Source organism: Anomaloglossus baeobatrachus, chromosome 4 (genome assembly GCF_048569485.1).
Source record: "Anomaloglossus baeobatrachus isolate aAnoBae1 chromosome 4, aAnoBae1.hap1, whole genome shotgun sequence".
NCBI classification, from domain to species: Eukaryota; Metazoa; Chordata; class Amphibia; order Anura; family Aromobatidae; genus Anomaloglossus; species Anomaloglossus baeobatrachus.
Window position 1 is genome coordinate 338,401,518 of NC_134356.1, and position 26,700 is coordinate 338,428,217.

Sequence of the window (26,700 nt, forward strand, 5' to 3'; positions counted from 1 at the left end):
TCTAAATGATCTCTATGAGAATGGAAAAATCAACAGTAATTAAAATAGACTATACAGTGACTCCACGGACTTGAGAACTGGACTGCTGTGACCATATAAAATGAGCTCTGCCATGTTCAAGGAATATATACTTAATTCTCTAGATGCAGCGAATTGTACTAAACAACATTATTTGATGAATTGTAAGAGAAAAAAGTTAAAAACATGCAGTGCACTCTGCCTTTATCAAAAGTGACAAAACAAAACAATACCGAGCAGAGAAATTACACTTTATTTAGTACGGCATAATGAAATTTGGGTTTTTTGTTTTCTTTTTGCTTTCAAATTTTGACCCTGACCATTTTGGGGTACACAAATTTTCAGGTTTAGTTTTTATGAATTTATAAGGATAATGCTTTTACATCCTGGCTCCCGTTGCTTTACTACTGAGATTTCTCTGTATTTTTAAATCATATGTACATGAGTTTTAGTGTTCCATATGTGAATAATCACCACTGTTATTTTAGGATTATGATTTCATTTTTCTTGTGTCTTTCTGCTTATTTAACTTTTACAAAGCAAAGAGGGCCGCTTGCCCATCTATGCTAATACAGAAAAAAAAACCTTTTTTGTTTGTTTTGTGTTCCTTATTAATTATGTTTTTTGTACACCTAGAGGCTGTCTAGTATACTCACTGTGGGATCTCATTGTAGAGGGAATGATTAGTTCTGACTACATGCTGTCAATGTTTAAAGTATGGTTTAGACACTAAATAAGGGTGAAACCGGGCAGCTTATTGTATTTTACTATCCCGAGGATTAATACTCTGGGTTATTGATGGGATTTTTTTAACATATCTTAATAAAAGTTATATTCTAGTCACTGCTGCTAAGACATATTTAAAGGAACATAACTGTAAACTCAGACACTGATTTTTTTTTTTTTTTTAAAGTACGTGTTCGGTACAAACCCCGAACCTTACAGTTTGGGTTCGCTCATATCTAGTTCTGACACAATCAGCCATAGGAGGCAGTGATAATTTCCTGGTGCTAAAACAATAATTGTAAGTTAATAACAGCATGCAGCCTAACAAGTGACATCGCTGTAATCTGTGCCCCAGTCCCTATCTCCTGCTGCCCTCACATCACATAACTTACAGCAAAGATGGAACTGCAGCTGTACATTACCTAGGCCAAAACTACTACTCCAGCAGGATACAGCTAAGCCCCCACTAGGTGGAGGCATCACAGGTGCAGGAGGAGCAAATCACACACGCTTCCAAAACATGGATGGGGTGATTGCTGGATTATAAAACTGCACACTGATGGCTTGCACAGAGCGCTGTTCACACTTGCAGATGCACAGTCACAAACCCATAGCCTATTGGATGACGCCCATACTATTAGATCAGGCGGGCTGCCAAGTCGTACCCCATCTGTGCATCATACAGGGACAGAAACTCTAATATGCAAGGCCTAACAAAAAGGGGCCTGGCTTTCTCCTGTACAAAAAAATATGAGGTTTTTAGTTGGTGTTATGGCCATAAGACGGAAGCCTACAACCCTCGTCACGGGAAGCTCATTCTTGTAGGTCCCTACACTATATATAATATCAAAAAGCAACAAAAAGAGGTTCCCATGACGAGGAAAGAGCGCGCTATGCAAGCCATCAGTGTGCAGTTTTACAATCCAACAATCGCCCCCTCAATGTTTGGAAGTGTTTGTGTGATTGGCTCCTCCTGCACCTGTGATGCCTCCACCTAGTGGGGGCTTAGCTGTATACTGCTGGAGTAGTAGTTTTTGGTCTAGGTAATGTACAGCTGCACTTCCATCTTTGCTGTAAGTAATGATATTTATTCCTTTTTTTTGTTGCATTTTTATACTTCACATAACATAGCAAAAACCTGCTGATACATTCCCTTTAAATAATGTTATATTTTGATAGATCAGACTTTCCAGTAACAGCAAATATGCTATTTTTATGTTCGGATGGGGAAAAAAGAGTTTTAAATAATTTTAAACTTTTAATAATGATTCCTTATGTGTCTTGAGTTTCGTATCACAACAGGCTTGTGGCTGGGTTTCAAAAGAGTACTAATGGGGGCAAGAAGAGCCCTCAGGACATAACCCCCCCCCATCCCGCTGTCATGGCAGCCCATCCTGTCGCAAGTGTGAATTAGTGGGTCATTGAGCCAGATTGAATGCCACCATTGGGAATGCACAACTTAACGTTTCTGACAGTGGCATTTAAATGGTTCAATAGCAATAGAGCGATGTGGCACTTTGTAGACGTGAGTGACAAGGGTATAACCCTTTAACCACCTCTGGAGTGTTATAGTACCGTATTTTTCGGACTATAAGACTCACCGGACTATAAGACGCACCCTTGTTTTAGAGGAGGAAAAAATAGAAAAAAAAATAAAATTAAAGTAAAAGAATGTGGTCATGACACACTGTTATTTTACTACTGACAGTGTTAGGGTATGTGCGCACTAGGCGTTTTTTTCACGCTGCGTTTTTATGTGCGTTTTTGTCTCAAAAAACGCACCCGCGGCTAAAAAACGTGACAAAAACGCACGCGTTTTTGCCGCGATTTGGTGCGTTTTTTGCTGCGTTTTTGCTCACTGCGTTTTTAATCAGTGCACAATGCCATTAAAGATTGATGAAAAAAAAAAGAAAAAAAAGGTCTGATGTCATTTCCTTCTTCAAAATGTTCATTGTATGCAGGAGAGCAGACAGCAGCTGGAGAACTACAAGGCTCAGCATCCTCCATTCACTAGTGTATGCAGGAGAGCAGACAGCAGCTGCAGAACTACAAGGCTCAGCATCCTCCATCCAGGACTGTATGCAGTTTTTTGCCCAAAAAGAAAACAAAAATGACATGGGCTTCGCCATATTTTTGTATGCTAGCCGGGTACAGCAGGCAGGTACGGGCTGCCCCCAACCCCCAGCTGCCTATTTGTACCCGGCTGGGAACCAAAAATATAGAGAAGCCCTTTTTTTTTAATTATTTCATGAATTTCATGAAATAATTAAAAAAAAAAAATGACGTGAGCTTCGCCTAACTTTTGAGTCCAGCCGGGTACAACTAGGCAGCTGGGGATTGGAATCCACAGTGCAGGGTGCCCAAGCTTTCTGGGCACCCCCACTGCGAATTGCAGTCCGCAGCCACCCCAGAAAATGGCGCTTTCATAGAAGCGCCATCTTCTGGCGCTGTATCCAACTCTTCCAGCTGCCCTGAAGCCGGGTGGCTAGCTAGGTAATAATGGAGTTAGGGCTAGCTGTATATTATCAGCTAGCCCTAAGCCCGAAATTCATGGTGTCACGCCAATATTAGACATGGCCACCATGAATTTCTAGTAATGATAAAAAAAAAAAAAAAAACACAACGCACAGAAAAATATTTTTATTAGAAATAAAAACACAACACAATTAGTGACTCCATCTTTATTGAAATAAAGAACCCCCCTCCACAGTAATCCTGGGTTAGGGTCCCGCGCCGTCCAATCCGGATCCAATATCATCTGATCGGTTTGCTGGAAGGCAGAGCGATCAGATGATGTGTCAGGATCAAGTGCCTGAATCCCATCACACATCAGCTGATTGTATAAAAGCCGATTATACAATCAGCTGATGCATCAGTAGAAAAAAAAAAATAATACTCACTTATGTGCTGTGCTGATTACCGGCAGCTTCTGGAGCGATCGATTGGACAGGAGTCTGATCCCGTCCGATCGCTGCAGGAACTGCCGGTAATCAGCTGATGAAGTCCCCTGACGGCAGGATCAGCTGATAGCCGGCCGGGCGCGAAAAAGCCGGCGAGACTACGATCAGCTGATGCGTCAGGTGACTGCATCAGGTGATCCACCGCCAGGTCCTGCAAGCAAGGTCCTGCCCCGGGGAGACTGCACACAGCCAGAGCGGCGGTACCGGGACAGGAGCGGGCATGGCACCAGGACCCTGCAGACAGGTGAGTATATATGACATTTTTTTTTTTTCTACTGTTCACTTTTGTTTTCGCCGCTGCCTCCACCTCCCGCCCAGACATGGCGCCGCACGGAGCTGACATGCACAGGACGGGAGGTGGAGGCAGCGGTGACGGTACCGGGAGGATTCATGCTTCTGTGTTTACCAACAGAAGGAATCCTCTTCCTGTACACGTCACTGTAGTACCCACCCCTTGCGTTTATAGCTGCGTTTTTAGTCATAGAAACGCGGCTATATGCGTTTTTCATTGCGTTTTTAACATCTCATTGAATTCAATGAGTGAAAAACGCAGTGGAAAACGCAGAAATAATTGACATGCTGCATTTTTGTGGTCACCACAAAAACGCAGCTACAAAAAAATGCTGTGTGAGGACAGCACTTCTGAAAACCCATAGACATTGCTGGGGAAGCAATGTCACTGCGTTTTCAGCATAAAAACGCGGTAAAAAACGCCGCTAAAAACGCGGCAAAAACGCCTAGTGCGCACAAGGCCTTACTGAGGTAATAATATCCCCAAATTCTGTCCTCATATCCCCCATTCTGGGTACCTTCCAGGTAGATATGGCCCCCATTGTGGAATATGTATGTTCCCCATCATTATATGTGTGATCCTCCAATCTGGTGTGTGTGTGTGTGTGTATATATATAGTTATAGTGTGTGTGTCTATATAGAGTTATATAGTGTGTGTGTGTGTGTGTGTGTGTGTGTGTGTGTATATAAATATATAGTTATATAGTGTGTATGTGTGTGTGTGTATATAGTTATATAGTGTGTGTGTGTGTGTGTATATAGTTATATACTGTGTGTGTATATAGTTATATAGTGTGTGTGTATAGTTATATAGTGTGTGTGTGTGTATATATAGAGTTATATACTGTGTGTGTGTGTATATAGTTATAAAGTGTGTGTGTATATGTGTGTGTGTGTGTGTGTGTGTGTGTGTGTAGTTATATAGTGTGTGTATATATAGAGTTATATACTGTGCGTGTGTGTGTGTATATATAGTGTGTGTGTGTATATATAGTTATATTGTGTGTGTGTGTATATAGTTATATACTGTGTGTGTGTGTAAAGTTATATAGTGTGTGTATATGTGTGTGTGTGTGTGTGTGTGTGTGTGTATATATAGTTATATAGTGTGTGTGTGTGTGTGTGTGTGTATATATAGTTATATACTGTGTGTGTATATAGTTATATAGTGTGTGTGTGTATAGTTATATAGTGTGTGTGTGTGTGTGTATATATAGAGTTATATACTGTGTGTGTGTGTATATAGTTATATAGTGTGTGTGTATGTGTGTGTGTGTGTGTGTATATATAGTTATATTGTGTGTGTGTGTGTATATAGTTATATACTGTGTGTGTGTGTGTATAGTTGTATATAGTGTGTGTGTATATAGTGTGTGTGTGTGTATATAGAGTTATATACTGTGTGTGTGTGTGTGTATATAGTTATATAGTGTGTGTGTATGTGTGTGTATGTAGTTACCGTATTTTTCGCTTTATAAGACGCACTTTTGTTCCCCCAAATTTTGGGGGAAAGTAGGGGGTGCGTCTTATAAACCGAATATACAGATTATATACTGCAGGGTCCAGGGGAGGTGGAGGCCGCTCTGGAGCGGTGCTGGGTGGGCTGGGGGGGTTGGTAGAGGTTTGTGAAGCTGCAGGCGGCAGCCTTTGATCTCCTGCACCTGCTCATATAATATGCACAGCTGCTGTCCACCACCATGGTGCTGAAACTGCACCGCGGCGATGGGCTGGGGGAGCTGCGCATATTATCTGCCTGTGCTTACCTTTGATCGCACATGCCCCCTCCCCCTGTGTTAGCTATGGCCCCCATGCTGCTGCCCATAGTAAACTAATAAACTCTTTACTCACCTCCTCCAGCATGTCCCGATCACATGACTGGCACTAGAACCAGGAAGTAGGAAGTGCAGGAGACACTGGAGGAGCTCAACCCCGTGGAGGGTGACACCAGACAGGACACTGCTGCAGAAGGTAAGGAGTTTATTTTACTAAAAGCAGCAACATGAGGGCGATATCTAACAGCGGGCCTGTGTGCCTGCAAACAGCGGGCCTGTGTGCCTGCAAACAGCGGGCCTGTGTGCCTGCAAACAGCGGGCCTGTGTGCCTGCAAACAGCGGGCCTGTGTGCCTGCAAACAGCGGGCCTGTGTGCCTGCAAACAGCGGGCCTGTGTGCCTGCAAACAGCGGGCCTGTGTGCCTGCAAACAGCGGGCCTGTGTGCCTGCAAACAGCGGGCCTGTGTGCCTGCAAACAGCGGGCCTGTGTGCCTGCAAACAGCGGGCCTGTGTGCCTGCAAACAGCGGGCCTGTGTGCCTGCAAACAGCGGGCCTGTGTGCCTGCAAACAGCGGGCCTGTGTGCCTGCAAACAGCGGGCCTGTGTGCCTGCAAACAGCGGGCCTGTGTGCCTGCAAACAGCGGGCCTGTGTGCCTGCAAACAGCGGGCCTGTGTGCCTGCAAACAGCGGGCCTGTGTGCCTGCAAACAGCGGGCCTGTGTGCCTGCAAACAGCGGGACTGTGTGCCTGCAAACAGCGGGACTGTGTGCCTGCAAACAGCGGGCCTGTGTGCCTGCAAACAGCGGGCCTGTGTGCCTGCAAACAGCGGGCCTGTGTGCCTGCAAACAGCGGGCCTGTGTGCCTGCAAACAGCGGGCCTGTGTGCCTGCAAACAGCGGGACTGTGTGCCTGCAAACAGCGGGACTGTGTGCCTGCAAACAGCGGGACTGTGTGCCTGCAAACAGCGGGACTGTGTGCCTGCAAACAGCGGGCCTGTGTGCCTGCAAACAGCGGGCCTGTGTGCCTGCAAACAGCGGGCCTGTGTGCCTGCAAACAGCGGGCCTGTGTGCCTGCAAACAGCGGGACTGTGTGCCTGCAAACAGTGGGCCTGTGTGCCTGCAAACAGTGGGCCTGTGGGCCTGGCGGCCTGCCACAGTGGGCCTGTGGGCCTGCAAACAGTGGGCCTGTGTGCGTGCAAACAGTGGGCCTGTGGGCCTGCCACAGTGGGCCTGTGGGCCTGCCACAGTGGGCCTGTGGGCCTGGCCACAGTGGGCCTGTGGGCCTGGCCACAGTGGGCCTGGCCACAGTGGGCCTATGGGCCTGGCCACAGTGGGCCTGGCCACAGTGGGCCTGTGGGCCTGGCCACAGTGGGCCTGCCACAGTGGGCCTGCCACAGTGGGCCTGTGGGCCTTACTGGGGGACGTGTTCAATATAAGGTGGCCATATCCAGATTAAGGTGGCTAATTTTAGGATGAGGGGGCTATGAGGGACATATACCCTATATTATTTGTTAGATGGACACTGGCATTATAAGACGGACCCCATTTATTAAAAAATTCTCTATTTCTTCACCAAATTTAGGGGTGCATCTTATAATCAGGTGCGTCTTATAAAGCGAAAAATACGGTATATAGAGTGTGTGTGTGTGTATAAATATATATATGATCCATCCCATCCAGGTGTACAGTAATGCCTATACTATATTATTTATTGCCTTACTTATACAGATGTGCTGCTCATCATGCTTCAGTTTGTTCCTGGCATTACAAACAAAGTCTCCCATATCTCAAGGACCTGCAGTGATGTAATGAAGAGGCAGGGTACTGTGCTGTTCTGTGCTGCTCTGGCCCACCCCTCTGCATTACATCACTGTAGGTCGTTGTCAGCTACGGGAGACTGTTTCTAGTGCAGAAGCAGGAGCAAAGTGAAAGTAATTTGAGCCCTCAGCACAGAGACTGCGGGCTGTGCTGTGAACGTATGCCGTGCTCTGGCCCGGACACTGCAGTGATCTTCACATCCTCCGGGCGAGACATGACTGCAGCGGCTCCCTGCTCCTGCCTCCTAAACAGCGGACACACAGTCTCTCCAGCCGCTGCAGGAAGCCGGCGTCTGGAGAACCCACGTGTGACCGCTGTTTACATTATACAAGTATTCATTAGCTACTCCTCACACCCGCTGACTGCAGAGAGGTGGGCAGGGAGCAGCTAATGAATATTCACTTACTTTAAGCAGCGGGCACACGTGGTTTCTCCAGCGCCGGCTTCCTGTAGCTGCGACCTTCCCTGCCTCCTGTGATCCCACTGCATAGCGCTGACTCCCCACAGCTCCCTACCCCGCAGCTTCAGACCATAAAACGCACCCCAAACTTTCCTCCCAAATTTGGAGGAAAAAAAGTGCGTCTTATGGTCCGAAAAATACGGTAACTTTTGACAGGTAGTACTTTGTTTTTTCCTTTATGCTTCAAGGCCTGTGTTAGAGTTGGCCATTTTTTTAAAGCCATTATCGTTACATGCAATAGTATATATGAACAGGAAAATCAAATTCCCTCAACTTTTACTTTAGGGACAGTATATTTGATGACAGGTTTGTTTTAAGTAAAAACAATTCTGATATAGTAAATAAATATAACACATCAAGTACTCTTCAATAAGGTATCATATTAATGAGGTGCTATATTATCACAAAAGTATGTTAATAATACAAACCTATAAACTACACTTCTTATTATCCTTCACCTATTCACTAACCAGACTTTTCACAATGGGTAGATATTGGCAACTGATACCTGTTTCCGTGAACATGAGAAGCACAGAACGCAAAGCTGTAATGAAGCAGCGTTGGGTCTATCACGGAGCCTGTCTCAGCGTGGTCAATCAGTTCTTTAAGGTAGCAGAGATGACGATGGCAGCCACGGACACCGTATCGTGCACAGTATTCATCTAGAACAAAAACTTGACCAGGACTGAACCAACCCTAATAAGAAAGTGAAGAAAATATAATTAGTGTGGCAACAAAAACACCAATAGAACTAGACGAACAATTAGACTCAAATATGAAAGGTTTCAAAGTGTGTCTACCTGAAAGGGAAAATAATGCTACCTGAACCACATACAGCATGTAGCAGAGACTGGTTGCGTTATAGCAGCCATGTATGTTTCACATGGAGAAAATATACTTGGAAGAACCAGCCGGGGCCATATGTCATGGATCATCCCACTCACCTTGACGGACAGGTTTCTTATTATGCATATATAGGTAAAGTCCCTTTATTCTAGGGAAACATGTCAGGGAGAAGCTACTAGACGCCGTCCTATTGGGCTAGTCATCTGAGATGAATGGTCAACGACTATATTTACATACGATGCTTCAGTGTAAAACATATCTTTTTGCAACAAGTCATTGTCTGGTTCATGCTGCCTGTCGTTAGGGCAGCATAAATCATATGAACAGTTCTATATTTAGATAACCTTTATACAGTAGCATACAAGGAGATTAAATAATAGGGGACAAAACAAGTGACAAATTAGTAGTAATTATTAGAGATGGGCGAACAGTGAAGTATTCGGGTTCGGATTATGCTTACCGAATACAGAGTACTATTCCAGAATGCATCACGAATAACAAACCTAATGCAAGTCAATGGGGAACCAGAGCAGTTCTCTGAATATCATATTTCTAGGAAATCTTTCAGAGAACTGCTCTGGTTCCCCATTGACTTGCATTAGGTTTGTTATTCGTGATGCATTCTGGAATAGTACTCGGTATTAAGTAAGCATAATCCGAACATAAATAATTCACTATTCACCCATCACTAATAATTATACAACATTTTATATCATGTCACAAAAGTCTTCATCAAACAAATCATAACACGTTATCCTGTATGGCTGTGCAATACTTACATAGTACAAAGTCAACGAAAGATCAGGAGGCTGATGAAAAGGTTTCCTTGAAACGTGCGTTGAGGTGTTTGGTGGGTTTCTTTGACTTTGTACTATGTAAGTATTGCACAGATTGATTCATATGCTGAGAGATTTGAGCCTCTGGTTGTAGTTAGCCGGCTTATGTTGAATTGGGTGCAACTTGGGTATATCTTTAGTCTTAATAGGCACATTTATGCTTCCTATTTTATATCTATAGGATTTGCACTCAAATTGTTTGAACGGTTTTTTACCATAATTATTATATATATTAACTGTCTGACTTCCTCATATATTTATAGTAGCTAATTTCTATCTATTGATATTTTGAAAATGTATGCCCATTATATATTATTGTAAAAATATTTATTATTTAAAATTAATTATATATTTATTTAATCTCATATTTCTACAGAATATTTATTGAAAAGTGGGAATAATATTTATAAATCAATTGATTAGTTGGGGATTTAATAAAATTTATACAGAGGTTTCTCATATACTTGTATATTGGTTCTATTAGTGCAATATATTTAACTATTGGGGAGGTTGTTGGGGTGTCGTGCGATTTATACATTTTGATATATTTTTAAATCTAATAATTTTGAGTAGTGTATCTCCTCACCTGTCTTATCAATAAGTTAATGGTCAAAAATTCCTCCTGTATGTGTTCTTTTCAAGTGATTTTCTTTTGGTGTTTTTAATGGGTGTTGAATAAATGTTTAAGATTTTTTGCAAAATAAAAAATAAATAATTGGTACAATATACTCTGTTCCTGTTTGTTTTTGAATATAAAATGTTAAAGGGGTAGGAATATTTTTTAAACACATTGCAAATATCTACTCTACAGGAACCTCTAAAATGGTGCTAACACACACAGTTATATGAAGGTGTGAGTCTGCCCTAATGGCCACAGAATCAACAGCAGCAGAAGAATGGCTGTACTCAACAGCCATGCACCTGTCTCAAATGCCCAGATCAGGGAAAACTTTGATCCGGGCCAAAGTTAGCAACCTTTTTATTTTTTTCTAGACCGCTTATAAATAAAATCATAGACACACAATATTTATCATGGACACACTGAAAAACCATAATAAATCAATATGACTACAAGTGCTTCATGTCCATTATCCTGATAAGACATTATCTGCATTCACTGTAAAATGATGACAATTAGGCTATGTTCACACAGGGCATTTTTTGCTCAGGTTTTTTCTGCTACAAAACCTCATCTTTTGCCAGGAAATATCCTGCGGTTTTGCATTTCCGCATTTTGTATGGGTAGAATTGAGACAAAACAGCAGTAAAACGGTGAAAAGAATTGACATGTTCATTCTTTCAAAAACAGAGTAAAAACCAAGGTAGTTGACAAAACCGTCAATAAAAAAAAACAAAATGCAGGCGTTTGTTTTGTGTGTGTATGTATGAGATTTCACTAATCTCAAGATTTTGCTGGGACTATGAAGGCACCATTTTATTAGCATGGATTTGCATAAAACCAAGGCAAAACCATGCTTAAAAATGCCCTATGTGAACATAGCCTTACAGTCAATAGAATCTGCATAAGTTTCTTCAGCCTCAAAAAAAACATGAATGTCTTACATTTTTTTTTATAGGCAGGACAAAAAAAAACTGCCTTATTTTTGCTGTCCTGAAATTACAAGACAGTTGGCAACCCTGATCCAGCAGACGCACTTGTAGACACGATCACAAGAGTCAGCAAGATCACCAGGACTGTCATATGTTTGGGGAAAACCGGAGACCAAATAGAGGTGTTATATGCCGAAGCCTATCACCTTCAGGGGTCAGACTCCGGGTACCCTTGGGTGCTTCAGCTTCCTCGCCTGAGATGCCCCCTGCAGTTATTACACTACCTAGGCGCCGGTATCAACATCTGGCTAACTTCCGTGACGTTCTGCGGGCTACTCGGTTGCAAGAGCCTAAGTCCAGGAATCAGGCTACTGACCATGTTTGGGCTGAATGTGCTCTGCCAGAGCCTAAGTCCAGGAATCAGGCTACTGACCATGCTCGGGCTGAATGTGCTCTGCCAGACAGAGCCTAAGTCCAGGAATTAGGCTACTTAGCAGGCTCAGGCTGATTGTGCTCTGCCAGAGCCAAAGGGGTACTTTGCACACAGAGATAAATCTGCGGCAGATCTGTGGTTGCAGTGAAATTGTGGACAATCAGTGCCAGGTTTGTGGCTGTGTACAAATGGAACAATATGTCCATGATTTCACTGCAACCACAGATCTGCAAAAGATTTATCTCTGTGTGCAAAGTACCCCTAAGTCCAGAGATTGGGCTACTGTGCATTGTGCATGATGTGGCACGTTCTGATTGGTCGTTGGATGTCAGATGTACTGATGACACGGCATCCAAGGATTGGCCATTGGACGTCAGCTGTCCTGATGACGTCAGCTATCCTGTTGACATGGCATCCCTGGATTGGCCTGTGGACTACACCCACGTCAACTGAAAGTGAGAATGTTTGGGACGGTCTTTAGGGTAATATAAGGATGCCGCCAACACCAGGCGACGTGCAGTCATCATTTAGCCTCATTGTGTGTGGATGTTTGGCTGGACACTAGTATGGAGCTCTATTCTCGGTGTATATGCTTGTCAAGTGTGCTGTATATCCCACTAAGACAGGTCGATGGTATAGCGTTATCCCTGCTCTAGCACTGAATGTATGCTGGTTCAGCATGCAGTGCTCCTGATAGGTTTCTTTCCTTTTTCTAGTTTAGGTGTGTGCACAGGCAGTGTGCAACACACAATCTATTTACAGCAGGGCGCTGGAATTTGCATCTGTCCTGTCTTCTCTTTTTTCCATTTACGGATTTTGCTCTATCAATCTATTATTTTCAATTATTTCTATTATATTATTTTGTTGCTGTTAAGTCTGTTTGAAGGTAACATAGGATAGAGTGCGTATTGCTACTACATCTATGTGCATTCAACGCAGACTATAGTGCACCCTTTAATAATTACCCGCCGCTGTTATCCGCTGTGCCCTCTGGGCTCTTGGCTGCAATTTACCATCTATTGGACCCCAGGTTGTAATTAGATCCTATTGTGCCGCCCCAGCAGCAGTCAAACTGCTCAGATACGGGGTTGCTGTGGCTCGAGGGTCTCCGGACCCGGGGGCTTGCGGCCACTTCAAATCTAAGGGGATATTTACAGGGGATGCATGTTCGTGACGCCACCTGCGGGTTGTGGTAAGTACCGCCGCTGCCGATGGGAGTACCGGGGCAGATGGTGTGGCAGTCCCTCCGCAGGAAGGGAAGGCCACAGATATTGGGAATTTGGTGAAAGGGTGGCTTGGCCTTGGGAAGCAGGGTGCAGGGGTCAGATTACTCACTGCGGTAGTCGTGGTGCTGGATCAGGTGGATTAAGCAGACACTTACACAGATGGTAAACCAAAGTCTCTAGGCACCGCAGTCTCTACGGAGGGAGCCCATCCAGGTCCCGCTCCCATCAGTGTCACTTGGTAAGTCCGGAGCCCTGCCTCCGTGCACAAATTGATTTACAGTTGTGGCCCCTTGGCTTGAAGCTTTCGGGGCCCTGCTACCCGTGTGTATGGCAGCTGTGCTCTTGGTGGCTGGCACTTAGGATTTCATTGGGTTGTGTATTTTAGAGAACCCTATCCCCCGCGTTGTGCTGATTCCTCCAATCTCTGAGCTCTTGGGGAAAGTTCATAAAGAGACTATCCTCCACAGGTTAATTATCAGGTTGGTGACGGGGACTGAACCCAAGGGATGACTCTGGTAGGCACACGAGGTGCAACTATATACAATTAGCACAAGTTCGTGTTGGCTGCTGCCAGTCCTGCAGTCATGGTCCATATTTAACTTTTCAGCAGAAAATCAGGTGACTTTCCTGGTTAATTTATACTTTGCAACATTTCTGATTATGCAGGTTTCAAACATTTAAAAAACATAACATAACATTTTTAATGAGATAGCCGGGTTCCGCTACCATTCCTCTTTAAGGTAGTCGGGGCACTCTCCCAGTAGAGGGCACTGACCTCGGGTTCCGCCTCCAGGGGAACCGGGTGTAGACTGAGAACCGGGTGTAGACGGAGTCCCGCGATCCCGGCAACTACCGGGAGGCTGCGCTGCAGTGGAACCGGCATGTCGGCTGGTTCCTCCTCTGCAGCTGCAACAAGAGATGCCGGTGGTTCCGCAACCGGGGTTGCGACGGCCGGTGGTGAGGCTGGAGGCGTTGCGGCCTGGTCTGGTCTGGCCGGTGGCGCTGCTGTCTGGTCTGGTCTGGCCGGTGGTGAGGCCGGAGGCGTTGCAGCCTGCTTGTCTTCCGCAGAAGCTGGAGGTTCCGCTGCCGGGGCTACCGGTTTGGCTGCAGCCGCAACCAAGGGTAGAAGAGGTGGCATGGCTATTGCGGTGGCTGGGGGCAGACCGGATTCTGCGGCTGGGTACGCCGGATCAACCGGAACTGGGTTACTGCTTACCCGCTCCACAAGCAGGGCATCCGCTTCACGGGCCCGCACCGCCTCGGCCACGCTCCTCATCTCGACTCTCTAGTCGTCCAGCATGAACAGGAACCGCGTCCGCATTCGCCTGCAGAATTGCTCCGTCTCCTTCTCGATCCAGTCAGCCGTCCCAGGTACAGCACTCTCAGGTGACCAGTCTCGTTGTTCTGACATCTTGCTGCTTCTCCTTCCAGCAACTTTAATGCATAGTCCTGGTGTCCCTGCGCCAAGCTCCGCCTTCACATCCTGTCTGCCCCCCTCGGTAATTCGTCACCATGCTCTTCTAGGACAGGGGTGGGGCTTCAGCTTCACGCTCTTTTGCTGGGGATAATGGCACAATTGTTTTTGGCGCTAAAATATGGCAGGCAAGATGGCAGTAAGGTAATTTTACAGTCACTTTTTAGATTTTGACAGTTCTGTAAAGCGCACGTCACCCGGGTTAGTGGGCCCAGTTCTTACCCTGTTCGTGATGCCAGAAATTTGAAGGTGTGCCACCCCAGCAGCAGTCGAACTGCTCGGATTCGGGGTTGCTGTGGCTCGAGGGTTCTCCAGACCAGAGGGCTTGTAGCCACTTCAAATGTAAGGGGGTATTTACAGGGGATGAATGTTCGCGACGCCACCTGCGGGTTGCGGTAAAGGGAAGTACCGCCACTGCCGATGGGAGTACCAGGGCAGATGGTGTGGGGCAGCCAGGTGTCAGTCCCTCCGCAGGTAGGGAAGGCCCCAGATAGTGGGGATTTGGTGAAAGGGTGGCTTGACCTTGGGAAGCAGGGTGCAGGGGTCAGATTACTCACTGCATTAGTCGTGGTGCTGGATCAGATCGATTAAGCAGACATTCACACAGATGGTAAACCAAAGTCTCCCGCAGTCTCTACGGGGAAGCCCGTCCAGGTCCCGTTCCCACCAGTGTCACTTAGGAAGTCCGGAGCCCTGCCTCCATGCACAAATTGATTTATAGTTGTGGCCCCTCGGCTTGAAGTATTTGGGGCCTCGCTACCAGGTGTATAGCAGCTGTGCTCTTGGTGGCTGGCACTTGGGATTTCAGTGGGTTGTGTATTTTGGAGAACCCTATCCCCTGCGTTGTGCTGATGCCTCCAATCTCTGAGCTCTTGGGGAAAGTTCATAAAGAGACTATCCTCCACAGGTTAATTATCAGGTTGCTTGAAGCTACTTCCTGATCTAGGGTTCAGTACCCCGCCGTGCTTGGTACCGGTAAGGTGGCTGGGCTTTCTGGTGCCAACAGTCCTATAAGACTGCGTCTGTTACACTCCTGTCCAGTGTTTCTAATACCGTTCGCCGACTCCTGTGGTCCCAGACGACCATTTGCGACCCAACCTGTCGCCTCCGAGGGAGCTCCAACTCCCCTGCTCCTCACTCTTTGAGGGTTAACACTTCACTCACTCTAAGCTGACTTCCTTCCTCCCACCAGTCTACCTGACCCATAGGTGGGCTGCCGTGCTCCAACTTGATCAACCCACTGGTGTGTCTGTCCAGCCCTGGTGTTAGGTGTGGTTGGGATTTGTAGTGCGGATGTTAGTGACACTGTTGATGGGAACCTGGAACCATGGAAGGGTAGGCCCTGCACCCTGGGGTACAGGATGCAGTTCCCTGTAGCACCCTGATACACTCAGGGGCGCTACACTATTCTAATTCCTTTCTAAGTCGTCAACCCGTAATAAGAGTGCTCTGGTCTGTCTCTTGAAAAATCTTTTTGAGGACATACCAGTTTATACATCATACAAAAAAGTATACAGTAATAGGTGTCTATGCATATTATGTCTGGTACTGTATATATACTCTGCTGGATGGTGTAATAGGCACCTATGCAAAAAGGACTGTAAGCATATTAGGCACAATACACTAGCATATACAGATAAGCGTCTTGGGTTATAAAATAAAAAAACAAAAATAAAACAAGTTAAAGGGAATCAGTCAAGTGTAGCAAGGACAGCATGACTCAGCATGAACTACTTATCTACAAATGACTTAGGTAGAAGTTCAGCAAAGTTTCAGCAATAATACTACAGATGACTACAAGTCACCTGCTTGCAACTAGAGCTTGAATGAACTGAATAATATCACTGGCAGAAGTCCAAGGAAGATGGGCTTTTGTAAGCACAAGGGGAATACTGATAATCAGCAGCTGGACGGGAGTGCTCTCCTCGGTCCTAAAGTGAAAATAGATTAACGTCCAGCAGGAAAGCTACCTAGTGCAATGAATACTAACAGCAGGAACAATAGAAAGTCAGGAAGCATTTTGCACAGCCAAACACAGTGACCTTCTATTGTCAGAAATCACGACTGTCTGTCATAACAGTATAACAGTGTAAATTTGGTGTGCCCCTTAAATAATATCACACAACCATTAACCCCTTCACCACCCGCCAATTTTGCATTTTTCATTTTCTTCCCCCATTCTTCCAAGAGCCATATCTTTTTTATTTTCCCGTCAATGTAGCCATATATATGGGGCTCGTTTTTTGTGGGACGAGTTGTACTTTTGAGGGACACCATTTATTCTGCCAAATATTTTACTGTAAAACAGGAAAGTAATCCAAAGTGTGGTAACACTACAAAAAAAAGTGCAATTCCACGATTGTTTTTTTTTTAAATTTACCATGTTCACTATATCGTAAAACTGACCTGTCATTATGATCCCCCAGGTCAGTACGAGTTTGCAGATACTACGCTTGAATATTTATTTATTTATTTTTTTCATTTGAGTGGTGAAAAATAAAATTCAGTAATTTGGCAAAGCCACACCCCCCCCAGAAAAAAAAAATAAGAATTGCACTTTTGTAGCCATTTTTGAGTGGATGCGTTGTTTTGATTACCCATTACACAGGTCTATAAGAAAATTTTAAGAGAATTTTGTGTAATCATCGCAGGTGAATGAACTTTTCTGAATCATCTTTTTGTTCTGATTTCAAAAATGTATATAGTTTTTCTGTAGCACATATAGTTTCATTGGAGCAGCATCATTATTATAAGGTATAGGAAATATACTGGCGACAGTAAGTAAACAGTAATCTACATATCAGAAAAAAATGCTTTACCTTACAAAACAGTTTTTATTGTAGCAAAATAATTTCACATGCAAAATAGAAACCAAAATATGAGCAGAAATTAAAAGTGCTTGACAGACTGTCGTTGATACGATTTTTCAGGGTTGTCCCTATAGAACATCCAACAGTAATCTGCCATCATCGAGGCATTCCAAAACCCTGGTAGCGGTGTTCCATTACTTTAATGTCCTGGTGAAACCGCTCGCCTTGTTCATCGATTACATTCCCAAGATTTTGAGGGAAGAAATCTAAATGTGAATGCAAAAAGTGCATTTTCAGAGACATGCACCATCCAAGACACTGGTATGCATTTCGCAGTTCCACAACACCTTAAACATATTCTGGAGATTTTTACTTGGATATTTTTCCCCAAGACATTTTCACAGATAAACTTGAAGCTTTTCCAAGATCTCAATTCCTTGTCATTTAGAGTTCCTTCAAACACAACATCTCTTATAAGCTCCAACAAATACACCTTCCTTCAGTTTTGCTGGTGAAATGCTGGAGAATTTCTGTGAAATGTACTGGAACCCTTGTGACTTTGTCTTTGCCATGACTTTCACAAGGTTTTTAATCAATCCCAACTTTATATGTAGTGGAGGAAGAAAGATTTTTGATGGAGCAACTAAAGGATTATGCTGAATATTGTCTCTACCTGGAGCATAGATGTTTCTCTGTCCCCAATCACGACGAACATAATGCCCTACTGTATTTCTACTGTTCCATAAACACAAAAAGCAACAATATTTTGTGAAACCTCCTTCCATTAGCAGACCAGTCACTTTCAAATCTCCAGATATTCCATTGATGATGCTTATATTGTATAGCATCCAAAACAACTGACAGATTTTTATAACTTTTCTTTAGCTGACATGAGTGAGCAATAGGGATTGATGGTTTCATATTCCCATTGTGAAGCAACACTGCCTTCAAACGTCTCTGGGATGAGTCAATAAACAATCGCCAATCTGCAACAAAATACTCTTGATTTGGCTCTTCAAAGAGGCCATTCACATTGTTACAGTACACCATTAGTCCATCAACTGTGAAAAATTGAGTTAAAGTGTTACTTTTGTTTTGGTAATAACACACTGACATCATCATGAAGGAGATTCTTCTGTTTCAACCTAGATGCGAGTTCAGCTTTATCAGTTATGAAAGGTCTCTGATGGGATCATTTAATGCAAGTTGAGTAAAGTGTTCTGGCTGCAGCATCAAGTACATACTCATCTTGACTTGAGGTCTCCATGTCTTTGCCAGTAGCTTCAGCTCCATAGTCTTCATATTCTACTTCATTTTCATCCAATCCATACAATAGTGGTACAGGAACTGGCAACGTACCATCATGTGGAACTGGCCTAATTGCAGAATCAAGTTCAGGGTAATTCATCTTATGTTTGTTCTTTGTAGAAAAGCTCTTCAGTTTGAGAAAGCAAAAGTAGCAGCCATCACTATGATTTTTGGGTTCTCTCCAAATCATGGGAACAATAAATGGCATAGCCATTTTCCTCATATTCAACCAGTCACGAAGACCATTTCAATAACTTGAGCATATCACATGAGGGGCCCAGCAAATATTGAAAATGCAAAAATAACGTAATAAATCCCACTGTCAGAGATTGACAGTGGGATTGAATTAGTTAACAGGTGAGGTGAACTCACGTAAGCCCATCGTCCAATCACCTCTGGCTTCTCTCTCCCCGCCTTCAGACCAACTGAGCAATAAACAGAAAGTGGCAGTCGCAGCATTACTTCCTGTTGATTAACTCATTTAGTCCGAAGATGGGGAGAGAGAAGCTGGAGGTGATTGGATACAGGGTTCATGTGATGTCACAATGTCATGTGAGCCTTGAACCGTGATTACCGACAGCGCATGAATACTGCCAGAACGGGAGGTGAGTACAGGGTCAGTATGGTGAAGAAGAAGAAAAAAAAAAAAAAGAAGTTAAACTGTTTCTTTACTCACCTTACCGTATCTTGCAAAAAAATTGATTAAATAGATAATTAAAGTCGTATGTATGCAAAACTGGTACTAACGAAAACTATAGCTTAGCCTGAAAAAAAACCCAATCCCTCATATAGCAACTTTGAAAAGACGCATAAATGTATAGTTCTCAAAATAAATTTGATGTCACTGGAATCAATACTGACAAGCAGAACAAAGCAGAAAAAAAGTTACTTTACTTTCAAAAAGCAAATTCTCATATAGCTACATTGATGGAAAAATTAAAAAGTAATGGAACAGATCACAGGGATCCAAAACCAAGAGAATTGTCAGTCCGCACTATAGAATATATATACCATATTTTTCGGACTATAAGACGCACTTTTTTTCCCCAAATATTGGGGGAAAAGTGTGAGGTGCGTCTTATAGTCTGAATGTAGGGCTGCGGGGAATGATGGTACTGCGGTAGAGCGGGTCATCGGCGGCAGGAGCAGGCTGTAGCAGCCTGCCGTGACCACGTGGACCCGCTCATTTAATATGCACGCCCATCATCCCGCCCATCATCTCTCAGCACTGAAGCTGGCGCTGACAGGTGGGCAGGGTGATGGGCGGGGAATGCACGCATATTAAACAGCCTGCCCGCATGATCACCAATGGCATCTACAGCCTGAAGTGATCATGTGCGGATGTATTCACTGTCCCCCATGCATCACCATCAGCGTGGGGCACAGTGAATCAGTATACTCACCGGCCACCGATCACTGCAGCACCGCGATGTCCTCCTGTCTGTGCCGTCGGCGGCTGTGTGGAGACTAGCGGTGCGCACAGCGATGACGTCGTCGCTGTGTGCACGTGTCCACAGGCAGCCGCCGCCGGCACAGAAAGGAGGACATTGCGATGCTGCAGGGATCGTGGCCGGCTCCACACTCCAGCACTGCTGCTGACACAGATTGAGGAAAAGCGATGCCGCAGGGAGTGAGGTAAGGGGAGTATGAACGTTTATTTTTTTTATGTGCCACAGGATGCGGGCCGTATACCAGGATGGGGGTGTATAGCAGGATGGGGGTATATAGCATGATGTTGGTATATGAGCAGGATGAAGGTATATTATCAGGATGGGGGTATATGATCAGGATGGGAGTATATGGGCAGGATGGGGGTATATAGCAGGATGGGGGGATATGAGCAGGATGAAGGTATATGAGCAGGATGAAGGTATATGAGCAGGATGGGGGTATATGAGCAGGATAGGGGTATATGAGCAGAATGGGGGTATATGAGCATGATGGGGGTATATGAGCAGGATGGGGGTATATTATGAGCAGGATAGGGGTATATTATGAGAAGGATGGGGGTATATTATGAGAAGGATGGGGGTATATTATGAGAAGGATGGGGGTATATTATGAGAAGGATGGGAGTATAAGATCAGGATGGGGGTATCTGAGCAGGATGGGGCCATATGCCAGGATGGGTTATATAGCAGGATGGGGCCATATGCCAGGATGGGTTATATAGCAGGATGGGGCCATATGCCAGGATGGGGTATATAACAGGATGCGGCCATATGCCAGTATATAGCAGGATGCGGCCATATGCCAGTATATAGCAGGATGCAGCCATATGCCAGGATGACGGTGTATAGCAGGATGGGGGCTATACCAGGATGAGGGACATATACTGTATATACAAGGCAGGAGGATCATTACCAGTCTGGGGTACCTTAGTAGAGAATTTGGGGACATTACCCCCATAACAGTGTCAGCAGCAGATCCTCGCCCCATAAGTGTGTCTTGACCACATTTTTTGCTTAAAGTTTTATTTTCCTATTTTCCTCCTCTAAAACCAGGGTTCGTCTTATGGTCTGATGCGTCTTATAGTCCGAAAAATACGGTAGATTGTTTTACAAATGAGCAGATTATAGGCTGACTTTCATTGTGTTGTACAGTGCACTGAAAAACTTTTCAAAATGTCAGAGATATTTGAAAAATGTATGCTTCCAGCCACAGTTTGGTTTTCTTCTCATACATTACATGCGGGCATAAAACCTCTTTTTGTTATTATTTTTTTTTTGTTCAGTCATTGAAATAATTTTGTGATGTTTCCTAATGATTCATGGGTACTCATTTTTAATTTTACGTTATTTCTTTATTTCTGGCGATATCAGAGGAAAATGAAAGAAAAAATTAAATGTGTCTGTTTACACATTTTATTTCATATTTAGTATGTTTTTGGTTTTTTTTGTAGAACAAAAATGCACCAAATACATTTTAAATTTAATTCCACATTATATAGGGAAAATTATGAAAGGTTTTTATACAGTAGTGTGGGCTAGCACCGGTTGTTTTATTTTATTTACTGTATACAATCCCCCTAAAAGACTAGGGAGAAATTTTAATATTAAAATATATATTATGTCACTGGGAAAATGCAGCTTTCTTAGAGCACAATACAATTTATACAGGTCTACTAAGACACAGCAATTTAGGCTTCTTCAGGGCACCAAGTGATGATAGCTGGGAGCGGACAATGTGGTGGCACTGCTACTTCCTACTGTAATCGCAGAGACAGTAATAAAATCACCTCTGACTTCTCTATAGGGAGATCTACCCTTGAAGCTGCTGAACTATCAAGGACTTTCTGACGCTTCCTTGCAGAGTCAACATTTAACAATTTTGAAATAAAGAGTCTGTGCATCCCTGGTACATATGATCTTATATGGTTTATGGATGTCTTAACTAGAACTGCTTCTTCAAGACTCCCCTTACCAAGTTCTGTCCTGATGTAAGTCCGTAAGGCTTACATCAGGAATTTTTTGTTGTTGTAATTTTTATGCAAATTAAAAGCTGCATTTTAAACTACAAGGACAAGTTAAGAAATTTCAGAAATCTCATGCACATGCTTGGTTTTATTTTCCCAACTTCATATTGCACCATGTGATTTTTTTTCAGTATTTTTGCAGGGTTTTTTCCCCTACAGAAATGAGAAAGTGAAAAAATGATGCAAAAAAATACACAACTGTTCTTGCAGCATTTGCACTGCAGTTTTGTGCCTTTTTGGTAAATGATACAAATTTATTAAACATGTACTGTACACGAATCACACATATAATCACATCCAAAAAATAGTGACAAAAATAATATTACATTTCTGTAAAATGAGCATTTTGAAAGGAGCATGTTTACTATCAAGAGAGCAGGTTTTGGGTGCAGACAAAAAAAAAATGGAGAGAAAAAACACTGCGTGCGAATATATTCGCAGTATACTTTTATGACCCCACACGCCAACCAATAAGTTAACATTTCAGTCTATCCCTCAGTTACATTATTGAGCAAGATACTTTTTCATATTTAAGGTCGAGTTATGCAAAATAATAGCTCCATTAGTAAGCAAGGTTTGAAGATATTATTCATTATTTTTTTTTTACATAAACTATCTTTATTCAACTATCTTTAATTCTTACCAGACACGAATAGGAATCATTTAATCTATGTTCTAATGTTTGTTGTTGAAGTACTTTGAAGAGAGAGCCATGATCATATCTGCAGGGATTAGAGGAAATAAATTCATCCATCCCGTGTCTTTGTCCACGATCTGTGTCTGCAGAAAAGAAAAAAAAAAAATTGTACAATACAAAGCCAATCTAAGCAAAGTACTGAAATATTATATTACATTTACACTTTTTTTATGCTTCAATTCAAAAACTGATCATCTAGAGCTTAATTCACTGACAACTTGATGATGTGACCTTGGTGCATTTCAAAGCACTTAGCAAACATCCAGGCTAAAAAGAAAATGGTCTGAGAAACAGCTCTACCACATTGCACATTTTCACCCTTCCATTGTTCTGCCTGGAAATATGTCTACATCAGTACAAATAACAATAAAAAACACATTCATTACAGCCAGCAATCTACTTTCCAAATGGCAAACTAGAGCAGAAATGAACATGTTAGCAAAAGGTAGGTCACTTACAGTCTTTGTTTTGTGCTATGCTTTTAATGAGTCAAACCTTGGCAGAGTAATGGGATGCGTTGTATATAGCAACAAAAATGGAATACATAACCTTCAAGCGAAAAAAAAAAAGTAACGGAAAACAGCAATATATGCTCAGACTACACAACTTCTACGTTTTGGTCTGTCCTAAATGTCAGGGAAAGGACCAAGAGCATTGTTCTTCATAGATACATTTTTCAACGCCTTTAGACCCCGCGGGTTTATCAAAAGAGGAGTTGTGCTGATTGCTTTTATTAATGGTATGTTTTGTTAAAAACATCCATGTGAATTATCCAGCACATATAGACAGAAAAAGCTAAGAGGGTTAGTTTCCCAACAAAACATTAACTCAGTTTGATACCAAAGTTCATATTGGGTGAGCAATCTGCTTACATTCATCTTATAATGCCCTTTACAAAGGGGCTCCAGACTCTTTGTCCCTTAAAATTTAAATGTCCCTTTTTTTTACATTAGTTATCACAAATGTACTTCGCTAAGTGTACTGTTGAGACACAACACACTACCAACTTCAGGTTTCTAAAGGGAAGAATACAAAGACTTATTGATCAACGCCAATTACAGAATCCGGGTCCTTATAAAACTCCATATTGATCTGTGGCCATGATGCTAACATAATCAGTCACATTGAGAAATTTAGCCCCAGATCATATTGATCCATGTCATGTTCAACAGCCAACTAGATTTGCAGATGGTAGAATTATTTCATTCAAGCTGAAAGATGTGCAGCTTTACATTTTTTTCAATGGATATCTTTACTAATTCAGATCATATGGGTTTGCACTGTCAAAGCAAAAGCCAAATTCATTTGACAGTATGGGATGGGTGTCTACTGTAGTAAGTAGGAAAACACAGGGAATACACTTCCATGACATCATATTATATTATAGACAACTACAAAAGTAACATAGCATCTTTTCATTTTGGGATGCATTTCTTTATTACAAAAAAATAAATAAAAACAAAAAAAGCTTAAACTAAAAAGTACACTCAGAGTGAAGATGTCTGCAGCATTCAAGGGATTTTCCCACTAACAAATTTCAATTTTAAAGTTTATTTTAATCAATAGATCTTGGATGTGTTAATAACAAATATTCCTGGGCTGAGATAATCTTATATGTGTGTCCCTACTATGTGCTGTGTAATGGCCGTGTCTGACCGTACAGGGATATGGACTGATCATACCACATCTCTTGGGCTGCGAAGGAAGTAAAAATCTATACAAACATTACAGCACAGCATTGCAAATAATTCCTTCTTTGAGGTAAAACATATTTTTTTTAAAACAGACAGGTAAATGTTTTACCTCACAAAAAGAATGAGCTGTGATACCATGTGGTAATGTTTTTATATTCTTTTGCGCCTTTCCTGGTGCAGGGGCTTCGGTATGATTAGACCATGTCCCTGTATGGTCAGACACGGCCATTACACAGTACATAGCAGGGGAACATATAAAAGATTATTGCAGCACAGGAAAAAAAATTAAACATCAAATTGTGGAGATTATTATTATACCAAAATCTATTGATTAAAATCAACTTTAAAATTAACTTTTGTTTCTGGGGAAAAAGCCTACGGATTTATTATATAGTTGGACAATAATATAAATTTCTAACAAAACAAGTACGTAAAATAAAACATGAAGATGCAAACTTTAGACATGACTGGAGAGACCTTTTCCAGCTGTTTAAAGCACCACTTCAGTAATTTTTGTATTTTTTTTATTACTTGATTGGCGTTTTAAATTTAAAGATAACCAACCAGCAGGATTTTCATATATAAAGTAAAGCCAGTGCTATACTGGTACTAGGATGCTGAATGTAAGCATAGCTTTCTGGGGAGGAAGGCCAGGAAAGCAGACAGAGGCAGGAATAGATAGCAAGACCCGACCCACTTATTCCCTTCCTGTTGCACCTGTCAATCAAATAGCAGTGCATTGCTGGAACTTTACTTGTACATATTTCTGAAATAAAACATCCAATCTCAGAACAGAAGGTATGCTTACATTCAGCATCCTAGTACCAGTATAGAACTTGCTTTACTTTATATATGAAAATCCTGCTGATTGGTTCTCTTTAAGTCCCCTGCCCCTTGCTTAGGCTCTGTGCGCACTTGGCAGATTTTAACACAGATTTCCAGTGGTTTTTCTGCATGTTTCGCTGCAGAAAATGTTCATAACCTTTCTGCAGTGATTCACCAGCAAAACCTATGGGAAAAAAAAAATGCTGTGCACACTAGGCGGATTTTGACAGCTATAGGTTTTGCTGCAGGATTCCCGCAGCAAAAAGAACTGCATGCCACTTCTTTTCCGCATGTAGCTGCGGCATTTCACTCCATTGACTGTAATGTAATCGGGAAATCCCGCAGGGAATAACGCCGGAAGCAAATTCTGTGCGTTTCATTGCGTTTTCCTGCGTTATTCCCTGCGGTATTTCGCGTGTTCGGGACATAATGTTCATCACTGCCTGCGTTTTGCAGGGAAGTGATGTCATTATGACAGGAAGAGGAAGCGGAGCAGAGTAAACACACACAGACATATAGAATGCACAAAGAAATAAAACGTACATATTAAAAATAAAAAAACAAAAAGAACGTGGGCTCCGCCATATTTTTACCGTCCAGTCAAGGTAAACCCACAGCGGCGGCCCGGTATTCTCAGGCTGGGGAGGGCGAGGGCCAGGGTTAATGCCCCCCCCTCCCGCAGCCGAGAATATCACCCGCAGACTGTCGCATCCATTATGCGACAGTCCCAGCTCTTCCAGATTGCCGTGATGCGGTGGCAATCAAGGTAATAACGAGTTAATGGCAGCGCTTTGCTGCCACCAAGTCCTGGCTTAATCATGGCAGCGTCTATGAGACAGCTTACATGATTAATCCGTAAGTAAAGTGAATAAACACATACACCAAAAAATCCTTTATTTTAAATAAAACACAAAAAAGCCCCCTTTTTCACCACTTTATTAACCCCCCCAACACACAGCTCCAGCATAATCCACGCACGTCCCACAACGCTTGCATCCAGCCGCGACTGACACATACTCGATGCCGCCTCGTAACGAGACTGCAGAAGTAATTACAGGTCATTTCTCAAGGTTGGTAATGTGAACACATTACTGCTCGCGAGAACTGCAGTGTGTCTTCCCAGGGACTCTATTGATTGATTGATCTGTCATCTATCTATTGATTATCTATCTATTATCTATCCCTTATCTATCTATCCATCCTTCTAGCTATCCCTCTATCTATCCCTCTAGCTATTATCTATCTATCTATCCATTATCTATTTATCTATCTATCTGCCTATCCATCCATCTATACCTCTATCTATCTATCTATCTATCTATTAATTAATTATCTCTTTATCTATCTATATCAGAAGAAAATGACCTTTTTTTTTTTCAGTGTGCTTTATTGCATTGAAGGCATTAAAACACATGTACCAACACGCGGAAAAACCGCACCAAAACCGCACCAAATCCGAACCAAAATGCAACAAAACGCATGCGG

At 42.9% G+C, this 26,700-nt stretch overlaps 1 protein-coding gene across 16 annotated transcripts in view; it reads right to left on the minus strand.

Moving 5' to 3' along the window:
• Positions 1 to 26,700, minus strand: part of CADPS2 (calcium dependent secretion activator 2) — a 914,362-nt gene that overhangs the window by 497,867 nt on the left and 389,795 nt on the right. For all 16 annotated transcript variants that reach the window (XM_075345069.1, XM_075345070.1, XM_075345068.1 and 13 more), the window contains exons 12-13: positions 22,643 to 22,779; positions 8,549 to 8,736 (exon numbers count right to left, since the gene is read on the minus strand). In XM_075345069.1, the coding sequence (XP_075201184.1) occupies positions 8,549 to 8,736; positions 22,643 to 22,779 (325 nt within the window). The remainder of the gene's footprint in view (positions 1 to 8,548; positions 8,737 to 22,642; positions 22,780 to 26,700) is intronic.